Source organism: Lissotriton vulgaris, chromosome 2_1, assembly GCF_964263255.1.
Source record: "Lissotriton vulgaris chromosome 2_1, aLisVul1.2, whole genome shotgun sequence".
NCBI lineage: Eukaryota > Metazoa > Chordata > Amphibia > Caudata > Salamandridae > Lissotriton > Lissotriton vulgaris.
In genome coordinates this window covers 584,231,891-584,253,561 of record NC_141687.1, presented here as the reverse complement: position 1 = coordinate 584,253,561, position 21,671 = coordinate 584,231,891, and the positions used below count along the sequence as shown (strand labels likewise).

Sequence of the window (21,671 nt, the reverse complement as noted above, 5' to 3'; positions counted from 1 at the left end):
CATGCGCTTGTTCATGAGGCTTAAATGGTTTATCACCTCTTCTAGAACCCCTGCATCGACCCTCTGACGTTTCCTGGAAAAATTACCATGTAACACAATACCAAGCACTGTCAGCTGAAACCCCCAAGGAATCGTGGGGCATATTATCAAGGGGGTTTATCTCCGCTTTTTTGGCTTTAAAAGCCATGAAAGCGGAGATAAAATTATCTCCCTATTACCAAGCTGTCGCTAACACCAGTTAGTGACAGCTAAAAGGAGATAGCGACCATCTTGGGCCCCGCTTTGCATGTCAGTGATACTTATCACTAATGACATGCAAAGTGGCGTGCCAAGATGTTAGCGACTGGAAACAGTCCCTAACATCGCTATCTCCTATTACCAACTTTTGGAGATATTCGCGCTAAGCGCGAATATCTCCAAAATCTAACACCTGCCCTGAGCAGTTCTTAGCCATGTTATCCAATGGGAGGTGGATAACATGGCTAAGAGCATTTGCTCGATAATACATGAATATCGCTGACTTTTCTGCGATAATAGCAAAGTTTATCTGCGATAAAAATCGCCGATGTGCGGCGATAATTTTTGTCTCTAAACAAGTTAGAGACAAAAATTATCGCTAGTTGTTCGTAATATGCCCCCGGGTTTTTGCTTGCAGAAATCGGGAGGCGGGAGACTAGCACTGAAATCAGTAGTCTCACGCCTGAATCGGGAGGGTTGGCATGTCTGAATTCTCTACAGCTGGGGCCATAAACTACATCCGCAGGGGTAGGTGATAGCCTGGGACCAGCCTGGCATCTAAAATGGCTGCCGTGCACGACAAAATTGTGGCATTGGAAAAAAGGCAAGATGGCGCAGCCGCTGGAAGAGATGTATCAACATATATGAGCCTCCTCAGCCACCCTCAGGAAACATAGGGGATTAGGATACGTCTCCCGCACCCCCTTATACCTAGTAATTTAATTAACGAAGCACAAAATGGCGAATTCCCGTTTCGCTACCAGTTTGCGGCCCAGTTCGCGGCCCGTGAAGCGCTTCTACCGTGAAAAATCATTTTTTTTTTTATTTTCCCCACAGGACCCTTTAATAACCCCAACAACATTCCTAGGGGGTCAAGAGGGGGATACCTTGCCCCCTTTCATTAAATTCCCCCTTCGTTTTTCACCTCTTCTTCTCTCTCGATCCTACCGAGAGATAAGATGGCGGCCGCTCCGGACTGTTTAGAATGTTGACAGACACCGGAGAGCCAATCAGCTTTCTGCGCGCAAAGTTCCGTTTCGCGAAAAGTAAGCGGGCCGGATCGCTGCCCAGAGCGCTGTTACAGATATATATCTTGATTTAAACGTTAATTTCTCAAAATCCACTGAAGCACATATATTGAGACCTAGCAAAGGCACATCGGGCTAACAGTCCCTACAATTTTGCCAAGTTTCGTGAAAATCCATTCAGCCGTTCGAGCTAAAAGTGAGTCCAACCGCCCTATGGAAATTAACATGGGAAAAACGTGTTTTGGGACCCCCCTTTTTTCTCGGCCCCCCCTCGACAAAACCCCCCCAAATTTTCAAGGGCTGCTCAGAAACAAAATGTGCCATTTTCCTGAAAATTTCAGCCGATTCCGTCCACAAACGTTAAAGTTATTAGACATAGGATTTTTTCCCTATGGCATTTTTGAAAATTCTAACTATATATACCTACTGGCGATAGCCAGTAGGTAATCTATATATATATATATATATATATACATATATACACATATACACACAAACACATTTTTCTCATACCAATGCAGCCCCCATATAGGAGGCTAAACAATGCAATAATAAATAACTGCTTTTGCAAACACGCAATCAATGTATAAACCACAGGAGGGCAAGTACCACTTGAACTATTTTTAATGAGTAAAACTCATGAAATCTGCAAAAGAGCAGGCATTGTTAGCCCACAGGCTGCATTGTAAACCAATAGCATAGAAAATGAAAGCAATTGCAGAAAAAAGGGCACTGTGCTTTTAAGGCAGCTATGACCCCTAGCTTCCCATCATGCCTCAGGGGTGACAGGCAGGTCAGTTGCTGTTTGCGGAAACCTGGCGGTAAGGGCACAAAGCTATAGCTCAACAATACAACCATCTAATTTGCCTGGGGAGGAGGATGGGTTGCTTATGACTGATGAGAGAACTATGATTACAGGTAAGTAACTTATCCTTCTCTTCCAGGGGATCCTCATCAATAGTCATAAGCACTGATTAGACTAGCAAGCCCGCCCTTCGCCTGCATGCAAATGAGACGGAATGACCCAACAAAAAACACCATAAGTTAACAGTGCTGAAATAGATTCCTCAAGGTGGCCTGGCCTACTTGGGTGTCTACTTTGGTATCTGAATCAAGACAATAAATAGTGCCTTGTAAATGTATGTATAGATCTCCAAGTAGCTGCTTTACAGATCTTGGAAATTGGTACATTATGAAGGAAAGCATTTGTAGCCACTTTTCCTCTCGTGGAATGAGCCTTGGTTGTAGACCAGAGTGGCTTTTGTGCTAACTGATAAGCCAATTTGATACATGAAACTATCCACCTGGAGATGGACTGCTTGGAGGCTGGATACCCTGTTCTGATCGAGCCATAATTAATGAAAGCTGATCAGATTTTCTAATTGATTTAGACCTGTCCAAGTAGACTTTCAAAACCCTTTTAGGTCTAATGAGTGCAAAGACCTCTCAGCTGGGGTGGAGGGGTTAGGAAAAAAGGTCGGTAGTGAAATAGTTTGGTTGACATCACTGTGTGCATAGCAAATGTATTACACTTCTCAGTTTTAGGCCTAAGGCTGCTCGCTCACACTACCACACAGAGCACTTTGGGTTTACATTGAGCCCTGTACACTACTGGGGGAATCTCTGAACTCTGTGCGTACGAACAAATTACTTACCTTCAGTAACATTATCTGGTAGAGACTATTTAGCTGCAGATTCCTTACCTTTGAATTTTCCAGGCGAGAGGCTGGATCCAGAAACTGTTGCTGAGCAATACCCCTTGCGCGCGCTGTCAGGTGGCTCCATTCGGCTCAGCGAGACACCATCGGCCTCGTTCAAGACAACGCGGTACCTTTATAGGCCTCACCCAAGCGTGCAGATGTCAGTACTTTTCGCTTTTTCCACGCCGGAAGCGCAGAGCCATGAAGCAACTGACTTAGTTGTGTGCAAAACTAGGGCCCTGAACAGGGAACTAACCCTAGCTCTACAACATTAGTTCGCCAAGTGGGGAGGCATGGGAGGGGCTGTGAGGAATCTGCAGCTAGATAAGAGTCTCTACTAGATAATGCATTACCGAAGGGAAGTAACTTGTTCATCTGATAGAGACTTCCAGCAGCAGATTCCTTTCCTTTGAATTACATACCCAAGCCATACCATTCCAGTAGTGGGTTACGGACCAAAACCTCAACCTAGGAAGTCCTGCAGGACTGAACAGGCGAATGACTGTCTCTGCGGACTTGATTGTCCAGGCAGTAATGTTTGTCAAACATGTGCAATGATGCCCACATTGCTGCCAGTCAGATGTCAAGGACTGGGACACCCCGAGCCAAGGCCAAAGTTGCAGCTTTTACTCTTGTGGAATCGGCCCTTAAACACTCAGGGGGCAGCTTTTTCACCAGGGCAAAGCAGATCTTAATGCAGAGAACAACCCAGCTAGAGATGGTACTTTTCTGCATAGCCCTTCCCTTCTTCGCTTCCACGTACCCCATGGAGAGTTGGTCATCCACCGAGGACTCTTTTGTGCGGTCAAGGTAGAACAACAATGCCTTTTGAGTCCAGTCGGTGGAGATGCTTCTCATCTTTAGAGGGCAATGTAATGGATTGACCCAGATGGAATAAGGTCACAACTTTTGGCAAAAAAGGAAGCCCGGTGCGAAGCACCACCATGTCTGGAAAAGACATCATATAGGGAGGCAAGCAAGATAACGCCTGCAACTTACTCATCCTCCGGGCAGATGTAATCGCAACTAATAAGGCTGTTTTGATGGTCAACAGCCGGAGGGTACAATTGTGTAAAGGCTCAAAGGGAGCAAACATCAGGTAGGTAAGGACCAAATTAAGGTGCAGAAACCTGTGTACAAGAGGAGACTTAAAGAGAGAGGGCTGGTCTGGCAGCAGCAAAAAGATCAGAAAGGTAACCCTTGACAGTTCCCAAAGCGGAGTCCTGCTGGGCAAGGTCAGAATGAACAAAAGAACAGTAAAAAGAGAAGCAGAAAGAGGGTCAATATACCTTTCTGTACAGTCCAATATTCTGCCAACGGCAGGCATATGCTCTCTTATTGGGGGGCCACCAAAAAATGTTGCATACTTCGAGAGGAAGGTCAAATGCCACCAACGGCTGCCGCTCAATCTCCACGCATGGAGGCACAGTGCTGACAGGTTTGGGTGGAGGCCCCCCCCCCCTGCTGCTGCGACAGAAGATCCTCCCAAACGAGGAAGCCTGGTCGGAGGATTGATGCTCATTTTCAGAAGCTCTGGATACCAGACTCTCCTTGTTCAGTTTGGAGCCACAAGAATGACTTGGGTCTGGTCGCTCCTGATATTCTTCAGAACCCTGGGCAGGAGTAGCGGGGGCAGAAAGGCGTACAGCAGGCCAGAGCTCCACTTCTGACGAAAAACGTCACAGAGCAACAGCCGCCTTGGAAACTTCAGCGCCAGTACTGCTGACACTGCTCAGGTCTCTACGGAGGCGAACAAATCTAACCAAAGTTGCTGAAGGAGACCTTGCGCCACCTCGGACTGGAGATGCCATTCGTGATTCACTAGGCATCAACGGCTAAGTGTCCGCCCTGCCATTCAGAGAACCTGCCACGTGCTGAGCCACCAGGGTCATGTGCAGCTGTTACAGCCATGTCCAGAGACATAGAGCCTCTCGACAAAGGGTCCACAACCCCACCCCGGCCTGCTTGTTGCAATGCAACATGACAGTGGTTTTGTCAGTGAACACCTGCACTAAGTTCCCCTTGACAGAGGGAAGATATGCCTTCAATGCCAAACGAATCGCTCAGAGCTCTAACAAATGTATGTGGAGCTCCGCCGGAGAGCAGTGTCCCCTGATCTCCACATCTCTCCCAGATGGCAGCCCATCCCAGATGTGATGCATTTGTCACAACTGAGATCTGGTTGGGGAAGGGACAGGAGTCACAGTTAGTCAACCAGCACTGCAGAACCTTTGCAGTCCCTTCTGAGATCTGAACCTCAGATGCTGTGCCCACTAGAACTTCCAGTCCCAATGCAGAGCCTGCATACGCCACCTGGCATGCTCTAAGGATATAGGAGACCATGAGGCCCAACAGCCTCAGAGTCGGTCTCACCGAAATCCAGGATAGAGGCTGAAACATCGGAATCATAACCTGAATACCCTGGAGTCGCTCCTCGGGAGGATAGGCCTGAAAATGCACTGTGTCTAGAACAGCTCAGATAAAAGGGAGCCTCTGATGAGAGGTCAGGTGTGACTTTGGCACATTTATAGATAACCCCAGCAATGCAGGAGGTTTGTCATAGCCTGAAGGTCGGAGACAACTGCCTGGGGCGAGGACGCCTTCAACAGCCAGTCGTCGAGGTTGGGGAGGGGGGGCCGGACACCCCTAACCTGCGCAGATAAGCTGCAGCCATCACCTTGGTGAACACTAGAGGGGCGCTGGTTAGGCCGAAGGGGAGCATGGTAAACAAAATTATAACTTACCAGTAGGAGTAGTTTTGCAGCTTGAAGAATTTTCTGGATTCACATGCTGTGCATTATTCCGCCATCTAGTGGTTGGGTCTGGAATTGGCTTTGTTTTTTCTTCTTGTTTTGGTCCCTGTTGACCACTATTTGGTGCCAGGAACGCATGTGACGTCAGACGGTATCCTGGAGGTCGATGTGCGTGGTGGCTATCTTCATATTCTTTTTTCTGTTTCTATTCTTTTGTAATTCTGGAGATGGTTATTGGATAGAAATGTAGTCTTTTGCTTCCCCCACCTGTTTGTTTTCCTTATACGGGAGGCCGGGTGGGTCACATGTGAATCCAGAAAATATTTCAAGCTGCGAAACTACTCCTACTAGGAAGTAACCATTTCTGTTTGCAGCGTGGATCATTTTCTGGATTCACATAATGTGCATTAGATTATTTAGCGGTTTCTCCCGTGGCTGTGGTGAAAGGAAGACCTTGCAAACAGGTGTTAAGTACCCTTTGACCAAGTTGAGCTTGCCTATTCATTTCTATATCCACACAATACCGTTTTGCAAAAGTTTGTGGTGATTCCCATGTTGCTGCTGTGCAAATGGAGTCAATTGGTACATTGGCCATAAAGGCTAGCGTTGCTCCTTTCTTTCTAGTGGAGTGAGCTGTTGGTTGAATTGTGAGTTCTTTATTGGCATTGGTATAACATAACTGTATGGCCTGTACTATCCATCTTGCAATAGTTGCCTTTGTGACAGGTGAATCTGTGTTGGTATGTGCGTAGCGTACAAACAATTGTTTGTTTTCCTGATCTGTTCTGTTTTTTGCAAATAATACAATAAAGCCCTCCTTACATACACGATATGGAGGCTTCTCTCTCCTTTAGTCATTGGGTTTTTAAAGAAAACCGTCAGGAGATAGTTTTGATTTAGATGATACTTAGATACCACTTTGGGCAAGAACTGTGGATTCGTTTTTAAGATTACTTTATCCTTGTGGTTTTGTAAGTATGGTTCTTGTATTGTTAACGCTTGCAGCTCACTTACTCTTCGTAGTGATGCTATCGCAATGAGAAAGGCTGTCTTTAGAGTAATGTGTTTGAGGTCCGCTGTATGCATTGGCACGAAGGGCTTTGCCATTAATTGAGAAAGTACTGCATTTAAGCTCCATGTGGGTACTGGAGCTTCTCTTGGTGGGATAATTCTTTTTGTTCTTCTAAAAACCTGTTGATTACTGGTCTTGTAAAAAGCTTTTGCATGATTTTCCTCTTGTGTATGCTACTATGGCAGCAAGGTGCACCTTTATGCTCGAGTAGTTAATGTTGCGGTCTAAGAGGTAAGTAAGGTATGTAATAACCGTTTCTTGTGTGTTGATTGAACTGTTTTTATTGTTAGCGATGCACCATGTGGTATATTGCTTCCATTTGGCTGTACAGCATTTTCTTGTTGACTGTTTCCTTGCCGCTTTTAGAATTTCCATGGTTCGCAGAGGCAGTTTGAGGAGCCCAGTTCTATGTATTCAGGCGCCATGCTGCTAGATGTAGCGTTGCTGGCTCTGGGTAAAATATCCAACTCTGTTGCATTGTTAGGATGTCCTTTTCTGCTTTGATCTTGATCATCTCCCCTCTGGATAGTTCTAGGAGGGTTGAGTACCACGTTTTCCTTGGCCATTGTGGGGGAATGAGAATCATATTTGTTCCTGGATTTTTTGCTTTTTGTAACACTCTTAGCATCAGGGGTATTGGTGGAAAGGCGTAAGCAAATGTCTGTGACCAGCTGAGTGAAAGTTCATTTCCCCTGGATAGGTGGTGCGGAAACAGAGGCAAATGACTGGCATTTTTTGTTCTGCAATGTTGCAAACAGGTCTATCACTGGTGTTCCCCAGATCTTGAACGGATAATACACTGTTTTCTACTTCAACTCCTATTGGTGGAAGCGGTCTGCTCAGCTGGTCCGCTGTAATGTCTATTCCTGGTAGATGTACTGTTAGGTTGATAGTGTAAATTATTGCCCATTGCCAGATCTCCTGTGCAAGTCTGCTCAGGGGAAAATACCTTGCACTCCCTGTTTGTTCAGATAGAACAGTGGTGTTGTATTGTCTGCTTGGATTAAAATGGGTTTCCCCTGAATATGTTTCAGGAATGCTTTTAGTGCCAGAAAGACAGTTTATTTCCAAAAAGTTAATGTGCTTTTTGGAATCCTGTTCGTTCAATCAACCATGTACTTTCATGTCAGCTGGTTGAAATGTGCTCCCCAACCATTGAGGGATGCGTCTGTTTTGACTGTCACAGATGGAGTTGGGTTCCTGAATGTCTCCCCAGTGCTATGTTGTTGGATGCCCATAATTGTATCTTTGCTTGCACTCTGTAGCAACCACTAGATCCTCCCAACTTCCTGTGGCCTGAGACTGTCTGTTGGTAAGCCATTCTTGGAATGGGCGCATGTGTAGGCGGGCGTGAGGGATAAGTGGTATGCATGATGCCATCATGCCCATTAGTTTCATGACCTTCCTCACTGTCAGAGGCTGACCCCTCTGGTAGAGGGTTGTTTCTTGACGTATTCTAGTCTGAGTGAGGTAAGCCCTTGCTTTTGTTGCATTTAACCTTGCTCCCAGGAATGTTTTCTCTCTTTATGGTGCTGTTGAAGATTTTTTGGGATTTATCAAGAAACCCAGTGTTTGCAGCGTTTGGATCGCTTTTTGAACATGATTGTGACACGTTTGTTTTGAATGTCCCCTTATGAGCCAGTTGTCTAGATAGGGGTAAATGTGTATTCCCTCGCTTCACAGGTGTGCCACCACAGCGGCTAGACACTTTGTGAACACACATGGAGCTGATTTTATTCCGAAAGGAAGCACCTTGAACTGGTCGTGTATTCAGTTGTGCAGGAATCTTAGGTACTTTCTGTGTCTTTTGTTCATGGGGATATGCAAGTAGGAGTCTTTGAGGTCTATTGTTGCCATATAATCCTGTTTGATGCTGTTTGGGTATTAGGCAGTATGGTGAGTGGTTTCCTGTGAACCATTCTTTTCTTGGTACCTTTTCATTGTCTGCTTTAGGCTTAGTTCCTTGATCTCTGCGTTTAGCAGTGTTTGTTGTAATTTCATAAACGTTCTTGTTTTTGGTGGGTTTGCAGGTGGTATGCTTGTTAGCTCTATGCAATACCCATACTTTACCAAGTTAAATATCCAATTGTTTGTGTGATCCTTTCCCATGGTTTGTGGGAAGGCTGCTGACCCATTTGTTGACTTGGGGTCTGCCCTTGAGTTTGTTGTGACATCTGTTGTCCTTGAGCAAATGTGTCTCTACCTGTGGGCTTTCTGTTATTGAATCCCCCTCTTTTAAAGGAACCTCTTTGTTGCAGGGCACCCATTGCCCTTGCTGTTTAATTGTCCTTTACCTGCTGAAGGGATTAGTCTACTTCTGTGCCAAACAGTGCTTCTCAATTGAATGGCCTATTAATGATGGAGGTTTGAACTTCCTGCTTAAAACCGGAGATTCTGAGCCAGGCATGTTTTCTCAGGATTATTCCTGTGCACATTTGCCTACTAGCAACATCTGCTGCATCCAAAGCGGACTTAAGACATGTGTTTGCCACATTCTTCCGCTCCTGGTCAATAGCTCTTTCCCTTCTCAGGGAGGTTGTTCAAAAACTCTTCAATCTCCTCCCACTGTTGGTGGCCATATCTATTTAGTAGGGCATTTGAGTTAGCAATATGCCACTGTGTTGCTTCCTCCTTTTCCATCATTATCCCAGCCATATCCATTCTCTTACTTTCTTTTTCTGGTGGAGGCCCGGTGTTGGAGACTGCATTTGCTCTCCTACTGGCTGTGGTGACAATAATGGAGTCAGGTACTGTACTTCCCTGGATATTATAAGGGTGCTTTGAGGAAAGCTTATACTTCTCCACTCTGGGGGTTACTTCTTTGTTTTAGGCTGGTTTCTTGAAGGCTTCTTTGCCTCGATCCAGAATACCGTGCAGCATAGGAAGGTATTGTGTTCTTTTTGTAGCTGGTGTCAGGGTTTCTAGCAAGAAACATGTGTCCCCTTTTTCTTCCACTAAGGGTACACCAAATTGATTTGCTGCCCTTTTTAGGATTCTTCACCTCGAGGCTGAGGTGTTGGAGGCGAGTCGAAGATACCCACCTTCCCCCTCCGCGTCTTCTGCCTCGACGTTCTCTGGTTCGGCAGTCCTTTTCTTTTAAAGTCCTTTTCTATGAAAGTCCTTCAATGCGGTGTCAAAAGTCTCCTTTTGTAGGAGAGCTGCCATTTCCTTCTCGATTCTTTTCCTTTCGACCTCAAGGGCCCTCTCAGCATCGGAAGCCGGAGATTTTCCATTCATCCCGACGTCAACGTTAGTCTATGGCGTTGTGGTGCCCTTTTGTGCAGGTTCGGTGTCGACCCATGGCTTCGGCGATTTCTGCGATTTTCCCTCCTCGGTAACCTTTGGTTGGGTTCCGTGGGGTACCTTCAATCGCAGTTGACCCTCGATCACCTTTTTGCTAGTCGCCGAGGCTGTCTTGTGTGCCTTATGTTAGTGGCCCTTCATTTCCGACGGACTTTATGGCGCCTTACCTTCTCAGTCTTCTTTTTCGGTCCCCTCGCCTTTTTATCGGTGTGTATTTTTTCAGAGTCCTGTTCCCTTGTGAGATCTCGACGTCCGATCCTTTGTGCGTCGACTCCGCTGGTGCTCCCTGTTCTTCCTCGTCGCTAGAGAAACCCAGGTCTCTCAGGGATGTTCTTTGTTGTCTGCGATATTGTGGTGTAATGGGCCGGTCTTTGATTTCAGTGTGTCCTCAGCGTCTTTGGCAGGAACGCTGTGCAGGCCTCAGTCCTTGTCCTGATCTTCGGGCAGACGTTGCAGATGTTGGGTGGGTCAAGTTGAGCGTACTTGTAGTGGCACTTGGGGCAGAACTTAAAGGGGGTATTCTTCATGAACCCTACCTCAGCATTTGTGGACCGGAGTGGTCCTCTGGTGTACAACCGAAACCCTGCTCCTGCCTCCGGTTACGACGATGAGGATCGATGATATTTCTCATCAATCTTCTTTTTCGAACTTTTTGGGGAACAAAGAAACTTTCTTTGGAGCTTCCCATCTTACTTCCAGACCCAATGGCAGAAAAAAGTATCTGAAGATGGCCACCACGCACGTCGACCTCCAGAATACCATCTGACGTCACACAGGGGACGTACCTGGCACCAAATGGTGGTAAACAGCGACCAAAACAAGAAAAAAAAGACAGCGAATTCCGGACCAAACCACTAGATGGCAGAATACTGCACAGAGTGTGTATCAAGAAAAGGATTCACACTACAAACCCGAAATTGCTCGCAGTCTACCTTGAACCGCAAGGAGTGCCTGAGGACAGCAGAGTGGGGGGGGGGGGGGGGGGGGGGGGGGGGAAAGCATCCTGCAGGTCCAACGCTACCATCTAGTCTCCTTGGTCTAAGGCAGACAAAACCAGAGCCAGAGTGATCATCTTGAATTTCTCCTTAAGGAGGAAGAGATTGACGGTTCGAAGATCTGGAATGGGCCGTAGTCCCTTGTTCTTCTTCGGAATAAGAAAGTAGAGGGAGTAACAGCCACTACCTACTTCTGAAACCGGGGCCCTTTCTATAGCTCCCTCGGCCCAGAGTACTGTAACTTCCCCCTGGAGCAATTTTAAATGATCCTATGTTAGCATTTCTAGCAGAATTGGAATAGGAAAGGAAGATAACCTCCATTGTGGGAGATGGATTCTCCCGCCAACTGAGTGGTGTGGTCTTGCAGAGTCATACTAGGAGTGCTTGGAGACTGCGGCTTTCCAGGGCTTCTTGCTTCAATTCCTAGGCTGGAATGAACCGCGTCCACATCCCCACACAGCTTGGGAAGCCTGCTCAGGACGGTGGCTAGGATAGGGCTGACGGAGCTGGGAACCCGTTCCATAGCCAGGAAAGGAGCAAAGGGTAGATTGGCCACAAGTAGTAGAGAGGCCCAAGGATCTGGTCATAGCTCGAGTCTCCAAGAACCTCACTAGGGCCAAATCTGCCTTTTCCCCAAAAAGGCGGGTCCCCTCAAAGGGGTTGTCCATCAGATTTGCCGGATATCCCCCCCAAGAAGCCAGTTCTCCCAAGCCAGGCGTGGCGCCTCTTAAGGCCACAGTAGTGGAAATCGCTCTGCCAAGCAAATCAGTTGCATCAAGGCCACACATGATGGTGAATATTTCTGCATCTCCCCCGTCCTTAATAGCTTGAGAGAGCACAGCCAGGATCTCCTCTGGGACTTGTGCCAGAACTTGCATAACAGTCTCTTAAAGGGAGTGGGAGAAAGCAGGCGGTATTCACAGACCACAATGCCAGGCTGGAAGAAGAAAACATTTGATTCCCAAATTAATCCAGCCTCTTGGATTCCATATCTGGAGGGGCGGATGGGGAACGCGCCCTGGGACGTAGAGGCCTGCACCACTAATCGTTCTGGGGTGGGGGGTTGGCTAAGGAGCTTTGGGTCGCTCGGAGCTGGGCTACGGCAACAGGTGATTTTCTTATTCACAGGAGCCCCTGTGCTAGGCTTAAACCACATGCCTAGAAGGACATCAGTAAGTGCTTCATTAAAGGGCAAAAATGGTTCTCAGGTGGAAGCCCCAGGCTGAAGCACGTTGTCAGTTGATTAGTCCTGACCTCCACTGAGGGCAGCTCCAGTCCAAGGACCTCAGCAGGCCTCTTAACCACCATGACATAAGATGCCCCTCCTCTGTAGCCACAGTTGGCGAGAGAGCATGCCAGTATCTGGAGAAGTGTCCAGTCCACTGACATCCCCAAGTGCCCCATACCAGTCCAAAAGCTCTGCAGATTCATCCTGGTGATCTAGAGGGTCCATAGACTCCTCCCATTACTCTCTCCAGCCTAACACATCCACAAGTGCTCAGGCGACAACTTAGAACCTCGGGTTAAATCGACGTCAGAATTAGCATCTAGAGACGCCGTTCCAGCTCTGTGTCGTAAGGAATGCGGATGGGGCTAGCACCGACTTTGGGTCTGACAACTTAGGTCATGGTGGCACGACCAACGTCGACTGATTCGGATCCCTGAGGCCCCGTCAGAGCCAACAGAGCAGAATCCTACAGGGCTCCTCTCGACCCCGCAGTGCCCAAAGGTTCACAAGAGGGGTCAGTCCGCTCAAATATGCAGCAAATGGCCTTGTAAAACTCTTTAATCTGAGCGGGGGATGTTCCAGCTCCTGGAAAAGGGGGAAGCACGAACCCTGGCTCCAGCTCTGCAGAACCGTGCCTAGAGCGTCAGTGCTCCTTATGCCCTTCATCCACAAACGGCATCAGAGGTGGAGACGAAGTCTGCTTGGACTTCTTCTTGCACCTCTTCACAGAGTGTCCTGATGACCTTGAGTGGGATGAAGAGTACTCTGGGCTCCAGGAGTGGTCCCGCAACTTCTGCTGAGTCTCGCTTGACTGTTGGCTGTCGGGCTGCAAGGAGCTTCAAAGCCTGCTCCCTCAAGGTCTTATGAGCCATGGCCCGACAGTCCGAGCAGGACTTCGTATAATGGTTGCGCTCGAGATACCATATACCTAAGAGGTGAGGATCGTGACAGACCTCAAAGACATCACTTGCAAATGATGAAAACATATAGAAGTCAACAAAACGTCAAGAAAAAACCTGTCAAAAAGCAACAGCGGAGTAGCTCTTCCCAGATCAGCGCTAAACTGGCATGGAAAGAAAAGAACCGAAGTCTGTGTGCCTGGGCGGCGTCTATATAGGTACTGCAATGTCATAACCGACGCGAACGTCATCATCACGTAGAACCAAATTGAGTCGCGCAATGGGTATTGATCAGCAAAAATCTCTGGATCCAGTCTGATGCTTAGGAAATTCAAAGTTAACATGCAGCTAGAAGTCTCTCTCAGAGATAACCTCTTAGTGGTATACCATATACTGAGCAGGCTTTCTAAAGATGCCAAAAACTTCAACCCAACTAAAACAGAGTTCCTTCTGTATGCCAACAGCTCAAATAAATCCTAGATTCAACCCTGGTTCTCCCCAACATTTTCATGGGCACCTTCATGCCATAGTTGACAGGCACTGCACAAATTTTGGGATTCAGAGTCAGCAAAGGGCTTGTCTTTAAAGAACACATCACAAGAAAACAAGATAGCTTGGTACCAGCTCTCTGTCCTTGAAATGAATAAAGTAAAATTATTTCAGAACCACCAACAGCAAACGCTGGTCCTTTCTAACCTGAATGTGTTCAACGCCCTGTACAATGGCCACCTACACTTTGCTTTGGTACCTCTTAAGAGACCTACACACCACAGCATGCATCAAAAGTATAAAGAAACACATCATCCCAGAGCTGAAGGAACTAAACTGGTTCACCCACAGCCTGCGTTATCTTCAAGAGTTGTTGCATCACATACAAGGCCAACCGAAAATAACCCACTTAATTTGACAAGAAATTAAACACCATACTAAGAGCCATGACATTACCAGACTAGAAATGAAAGTGCGCATATTTTTTTTTTTTAATGACACAAGGTACGCTTTTTCTGTTACACTTCCAGATCTGGAGCTAAACAGGACTTGGAGCTGCATTCCCAGCAATATCTAAACTGCTTCAATTTGAAGTATCGGCTCTTCAAGCAATCCCACCCACTCTGTCCCATGCCGCTCTGCATATGGAATTGTGCTCATTAACCTTGCTCATAGTTCAGCACTTTGTTGCTTTCTTATAGGTGTGCATAACAAAAGTTAAATCTACTAACATATATCCATACAAGAAAAGACGAGTAAACCTGGACTAATGCTGCAGATATATAAAACTGGAAAAGGAAACATCTACACAGTGTTGGTGGGAGTGATATGTGGGCAGATACTAAAAAAGCAAAGGACTGAAAAGCTCATAAGAGGCGAAAGACACTAATTGAGAAGAAACCAAGTTACTTACCTGTAACTTTGCTTCCCCAGTATTGGTAACTTTCCCATGCTTTGTATCATTCCCCGTCGTCGGAATGGGAGCCTCTGTAAATTGAAAATACCTTAGTAGTAAGCACAAAGTGAAAAAATAGGCCTAGGCCTCATCTCATTTTGTAGCTTATTCACTTCTTTTTGTAAAAGAGACCAAATTCTTGCAGTGGCCAATCAGAGCAGACTCACCCCATAGAACCTTCCTGAGAGAGCCTCAGATTTTCGTAGCCGTTGTGAACAGCAACATCATAGGACAATAAGGCTGAGCTTTCCCAGGGGAGGAGGGTGGGCGCATGGGAATCTATGTAAGTTACCAATACTGGGGAACCAAAGTTACAGGTAAGTAACTTGTTTTCTTGCCCCAGTATTGGAACTTTCATAGATTCCCATGCTTTGTATCAGAATAGCTAGCAGTAAAGAGAAAAGCATATTTTCTAATATGTGTACCTGTAAATGTCATACATAATCCTGATAAGAAAAACATACACATTTGCATCACAAAGCAGAACAATAACAAGTAATACAAAATATGCAACAAGGAAGGCGGGATAGTAAGGAAAGCTCACCGACTTATTGGAAAAGGTTCCTCAAAACCACCTGGCCCACTGCCGCATCCTCTTTCACAGAAGAATCCAAGCAGTAGTGGCGAGTGAAGGTGTGGACACTGCTCCATGTCGCCGCTCTACATATATCCTTGATCGGGACACCTGAGAATAGAGCCACCGATGAAGCCATTGATCTCGTAGAATGAGCACGAACTGCTCGTTGAAGTGGTTTCCCCGCTGCTTGATGGCAAAAGTGTATTGCACTGAATATCCAGCAGGAAATGCAGGGTTTAGAAACTGAACACCCCTTCCGTGGAGCACTGAATTAAACAAAAAGCTGGGAAGATTTTCTGAATAGTCTTGTTCGCTCCAAGTAGAACTTGAGACATCTGTGAATGTCCAAAGAGTGCAAAGCCCTTTCAGCTGGCGTGGAGGGCCGCGGGAAGAAGGATTTTAAGACCACCGGCTCATTCAGCTGACATTCTGAGGGTACCTTCGGAATAAAATTAGGATTTGTCCCTAGGATGAGAACATCATTTTTGAATTGTAGAAAGGGTTCCTCAATTGTGAAAGCCTGGAGCTCACTAACTCTTCTAGCCGATGTCAGGGCCAAGAGAAGAGCCAGTTTCCATGAGAGAAACTTCAGGTCGGCCCTATGAATAGGTTCAAATGGGGCCTTCATTAGATGTGACAGGACCAAATTAAGATGCCAGGCTGGTGGTGGAGGCCGGACTGGTGGAAAAACCCTAAATAAACCCTTCAGGAATTGTTTAATGATCCTTGCAGACCAAAGGGAAGGACCTGATGATGATCGTCTAAATCTAGATTTGGCCGCTAGATGTACCTTTACAGAAGAAGGAGCCAATCCAGATTTCGCAAGAGAAAGGATGTAAGGCAAGAGTTGGTGCGGTGCAGAAGTATATGGATGTAGACCTTCTCTCCGACACCAAAGGCAGAATCTCTTCCACTTAGCCAGATAGGTTTTATTCGTACTAGGCGCTCGGGCCTTAGCCAAAATGTCTTTACATTCTCCTGAAAGATTTAAACCCTGGAACTCTCTGAACTCAGGAGCCACGCTGTCAATCGTAGTGACTTCAGGTCTGGATGCAGAACCTGTCCGTGAGTCATTGTCAACAGTGATGGAACAGGACGCAGGAGAATTGGTTGATCTTGGGAGAGGAGAAGAAATTCTGTGTACCAAAACTGCCTGGGCCATGCTGGTGCAATCAGAATCATTCTGCACGGTTCCGCCTTGAGCTTGCGGATCAGTCTCGGGATCAGCGGAATAGGAGGAAAAGCGTAAACAAATGCGCCGTACCAGGCAATCAAAAGCGCATTCCCCAAGGATTCCCGATGGTGAACCCTCCTTGCGTAGGACTGGCATTTGGCGTTTCGGGGAGTTGCAAACAGATCGATGGTTGGGGTCCCCCAACGTGCAAACAGTTCCTCTAGAATGGTCTGATCCAGTTCCCATTCGTGGCTGATAGTCTTTTGGCGACTCAAAGCGTCCGCTGTGGCATTGAGTGTTCCCGCCAGATGTTCCGCTGAAAGGGTGATGTGTTGGATCACCCAATTCCAAAGCCTCTGTGCTTCCTTCGAAAGGGTGTAAGATCTCGTTCCGCCTTGCTTGTTTATGTAGTGCATGGCTTTGGTGTTCTCTGTACGAACCAGCAATGAACGGTTGCGGATCCTTGGAAGGAAAGCCTGTAAGGCTAGACGAATGACCATAAGTTCCAGTAGATTGATGTGGAACTTGACTTGGACTGGGCTCCAATGACCACTGACCTTTAGTTCTTGGAGGACCGCTACCCATCCCTCCATGGAAGCATCTGTTAATACATGGGAGATGGTGGAAGTTGGAATGGTAAACCTACTGAAAGATTGTCTTTTAGCAACCACCAGCTGCTTGCCTTCCACATTTCCGGAGTGATGACAATCCTGTCGTCGAAGGAGCCCGTCACCTGACGCCATTGTTTGTCCAACTGTTCCTGCAGTGGACGCATTCGCAGCCTGCAGTGTGGTACCAATGGTATGCAGGATGATATCGATCCGAGAAGCGATTTGTATTTGCGAACGGACAGAAACGTCTGTGTCTGTAGAAGGCGAGCTGAAAGAATTAGCTTGGTTTGGCGCTCTCCCGAAGGAAAAGCCAGGCAGCACTCCGTGTCTAGGATCGCACCCAGAAACTTCTCTGTTTTGGAGGGGCGCAAAATCGATTTTTCTCTGTTGAGCCGAAGGCCCAGTTGCTCGAACAGCTGTCTGCAGCTTGTGACTGCCCTGGACGCCTCTTGGAACGAAGGAGCCTTTAGCAGCCAATCGTTCCAGATATGGGAAGACTTCGAAAAACTGCTTTCTGAGAAAGGCTGCCACCGGAGCAAGTACCTTTGTAAAGATCCGCGGACCGGAGACCAAAAGGCAGTACTTTGAATTGAAAATGGCTCTTGCCTACTGTAAATCAAAGGTATTGCCTGTGAGCTGGATAAATGGGTACATGGAAGTAAGCGTCTTTCAAATCTAGGGTCGCCATGTAGTCCCCTGGATTGAGAAGGCGGAGGATGTCCTGTAGAGTGACCATCCAGAAGGACAACTTGATGAGCTAAGTGTTGAGCTGTTGTAGTTCTAAGATCGGACGCCACTTGTCCTTAGTCTTCCGAACCAGGAAGAACTTGGAATAGAACCCTTTCCCCTTTTGGGAGAGAGGTACAGGTTCTATTGCCCCCTTGGTGAAGAGTTGGTGGGCCTCGAGATGAAGGAGTTTCAGATGTTTGGGTGTAAAGGCGTCTGGAGCTCTCGTTGGAGGAAGATCTTGGAACTCCAACGTGTGTCCTTTCTTGATGATGTTTAGGACCCACTGGTCTGTTATGACCATCCAGTTGTTGAGGCAATGGGCAATCCTGCCCCCCACTGGTGTTAATGAGGGCACAGGAACAGTAGAAAGAGCCACCTGGCCGCTATTGTCTCTTGGTATTATCTCTCCTCTGCTGCCCTTGTCGTCCTCTCGGCGGCTGGCGAGAGAAAGAACCCCTCTGTGAATACTGGGGTTTGTATGTTTGACCAGGTTGGGAGTTGGAAGAGTAGCGGTGCTGATTGCCGCCTCTATAGGAGGAGAATCCTCTTGCTCCTTTAAAGGGCACCTTGCGGTATTGTAAAGTTCCTAAGGACTTGGCCATATCCGTATCTTTCTTTATGCCCTGTAGGGCGTCATCCATGTGTTGTGTTTGCCAAATAACATCTCCCCACTGTATGGCAGATCTAGATTTTTATTTTGTACCTCCTGTCTGAACCACGTGGCTCTCAACCAACCCTGGCGTCTCAGAACTGCTGAGCCGGCTAGCGCTCGGAAGGCCGTAGTTGCTATGTCCATAGCGCAGTCGATTACTTCAGAAGAGGCTCGCTCTCCTTCCAGTAAGATCTTTTTGACCTCGTCCTTAGATGTATCCTGAAGCTCTTCCACGAACGGGGAGAGGTCACACCACATCTGGCGATCGTATCTCCCCAGAATCGCCAAAGCATTAGCCGCCCTAACGAGGAGGCTGGCCATTGTGGAGAATCTTTTTCCAACATTGTCCAAACACCTGCCCTCTTTATCCGGTGGCGTCGTTAGCGGCGTGGATGGGCTTTTAGATTTACTCTGTGCGGCCTGGGAAATGACCGAATCCGGTTTGGGTTGACCTAGTAGACTTGCCGGGCTGCCCTCTGGCGCCTTATATTTTTTCTCCAGTCTGGGGAGCACCGGGAGGACTCTGGCCGGATTCTGCATAGCTTTTAGGCCTTCAGACCAAACATGTTCAATGATGGGGATTGAGCGTACGGATTTCCGGAATGGTTCTTTGAAATCGTACAAAAAACACTCTGACAAAACTGTGGTAACCGGAAGACCAAATCTCTTGGAAGCTTGTTCCATCAAGTTGTGAAAGCCTCCGGTATCTGCTGGAGGAGAGATTGCGGTATCAGGCCCTGTGACGTCTGGATCTCGAAGGTCATCTTGATTCCAGTCTACATTCTGGTCTTGGTCAGGGTCCACTTGCTGATCTACATCCGAGGAGGCATTGTCATCATCTGTATCATCCCGCATGGGCACCACCTCTTGTGGATGTTCTACGGGCTCTGTGTCACGCCCTCTTGAAGGCAAAGAGTGTCCTGCCACAGGCTGTGATAACTGAGGCGGAGGTTTTAGGGCGTACCTGTTGAACCTCCTGAGGAGTAGGAAATCGCCTCCGATAGTCCTGCAACAGTTGTAGATCAGAGATGAGAGTGGATGGCATCGCCACCATCTCCTGCTGAGATTGACGTGGAGGTTTCTGGAAAGGAACCTGCATGCTTGGCATTTCCTGTTCATAATAATCCTGTGGAACATATTGTTGTTGCTCCATTTCCCCTTCCTCAGAACTAATGTCCTGTATTTTTACTTGCAAGTCAGAAGGGCTATAAGCCTGGCCAAAATCGCTATAACCTTCTTCTTCAGAATCCTCATCCAGCAATAGGGTAGGAGGAAACCGTTGGACTTGCCGTGGAGATGTCATTTCCGGTGTTATTTGTCTCTTTCTGTGAGAATTTTTTTTCCAGTCGTCGACGTCGTCTACGGAATCGTCGTCGACGGTTGTATCTTCAGAGACTGTTTCTTCGACGGAGGCGCCGACGAAGAAACTGCGCTCGTCATCGAGGATTGAGTCGTCGACGGGTAGATGGTCATCGTCGACGATGGTTGGATCGTCGACGAACTCGTCGTCAGCAGCAAGGAGACAGGTGTCGTCGACATGGTCGTCGTCGACGTTGTCCTCATTGTCGAAGCGACTCCCGTCGTCATCGTCTTCGACGTGGAGAAAGTCATTTTCGTCGACGACGAACAGGCATCAGGCGTCTTTAACATAGTCGACGGCGCAGGTGCCGTCGTCGTAGCCGTCATCAAGCCCGTTGACGAGGCCAATTTTACAGAAAAGTCTTTCTTGATAGAAATCGTCGGCGTACCTGTCGTTTTCACCGTCGAACGCTGTTTGTCTGAAACGACCTACTGAGTCGCAGTAGAAGGCTTTTTCACCCCTCCATCCTTGTCAGAGGGTGGTGAAGTCACAGGGACGATCTTCTTAGCCTTTTTTGAAGGTTGCGACTTCTCAAGCTTTCCCTGCCTCTCCTTTTCACCGTGGTGAGGAGATTTTTGGGAAGCAGGCCTATCAGACCTATCAGAGGTCCCAGGTAAGGCCTTGACATGGGGCTTATCAGATGTAGCAGGGGGAGACCTACCCCTCTTCTTCGACCTTCTTGATGACACCATCGAAGAGGAGCCCTCACGGTCAGAAGACATAAGTTCCTTGCGGTCTTTCATTTTCTGTAGCCAAGTGAGGAGGCGTCCCTCTCTGTCCCTCAAGGTCTTGGTGGAGAAGGTTCTGCAAATCTTGCAGTCCGTGGCCTTATGATCCGGATATAAGCAGTATATGCAGTCTTCATGTTTGTCCTCAACAAACAATCTGTTTTTTGAGCAAGTAGCCCAGGCTCTAAAAAGTGCTTTCTTCTCTTTATCAGACATGACGAAAAAAATAGACACAAGTTGAAGAAAAATACTCAGAAGTGAAGAAAATTGAGCAGAGCTCAATGGAGACTCCCTTGCACAACGTGCGGCAGAAAATCTGAGGCTCTCTCAGGAAGGTTCTATGGGGTGAGGCTGCTCTGATTGGCTACTGCAAGAATTTGTTTTTTATTTTTACAAAAAGAGGTGGAAAAGCTACAACATGAGATGCGGCCTAGGCCTATTTTTTCACTTTGTGCTTACTACTAAGGTATTTTCTATTTACCGAGGCTCCCATTCCGACGACGGGGAATGATACAAAGCATGGGAGTCTATGAAAGTTCCAATACTTGGGCAAACTGCAGCTCAACTGTTTTATGGAGCAGCAGAGAACCAGCAATGAGGCAAAGAGTCCAACCGGAGGGTTGTACAAATAAGAAAGCACGAAGAGACAGTCAGATGGTGTGTTATTTGACAGTATCCAAAGATGGGGACAGAAGGACATGGTCAAACTGCACTGGAGGGCTTAAGGGACGTAGAAAAGGGAAATGAAACATTTTAATCATGGGGATGAAAACAAGTTAACTCTGGTCACCTGAACTGGCTCCTGCAACAGCTTTGGAAATGGCGCTGCTAGAGATAGCACGATTTCGGTTCATGATCTCTTCGAACTCTTCTTCAGTCATGGCATCCCCATGAACATCCACTTCTTTGCTACTGGGATATGAGAAAGTTAACATGTTAAAATAAACTCAACAGGATAATTAGGAAATCAAAAAAGTAGAAAACTATGTGGGATCTGCAATTTACAAAATGAACAGCTTCACTTTTTAATAAAGGGCAACAGGATCAATTCCATTTGTGGGAAATCTAGGGTGCAAGCTCAATTGTTCTATGGCAAAGAGGGTCACATAGAATCATCACTCCGACAACTCTTTTATACTAAGTGACAATAAGTAAAAGCCTGAGCTCAGTCCCCTAGCTTA

At 47.1% G+C, this 21,671-nt stretch overlaps 1 protein-coding gene across 8 annotated transcripts in view; it reads right to left on the bottom strand.

Moving 5' to 3' along the window:
• Positions 1–21,671, bottom strand: part of CPSF7 (cleavage and polyadenylation specific factor 7) — a 218,030-nt gene that overhangs the window by 110,997 nt on the left and 85,362 nt on the right. For 4 of the 8 annotated variants that reach the window (XM_086955610.1, XM_086955615.1, XM_086955611.1 and 1 more), the window contains one exon: positions 21,281–21,402. In XM_086955610.1, coding sequence (XP_086811736.1) covers positions 21,281–21,402 — 122 coding nt within the window. The remainder of the gene's footprint in view (positions 1–21,280; positions 21,403–21,671) is intronic. The other 4 variants (XM_086955612.1, XM_086955617.1, XM_086955616.1 and 1 more) reach the window with 1 other exon arrangement.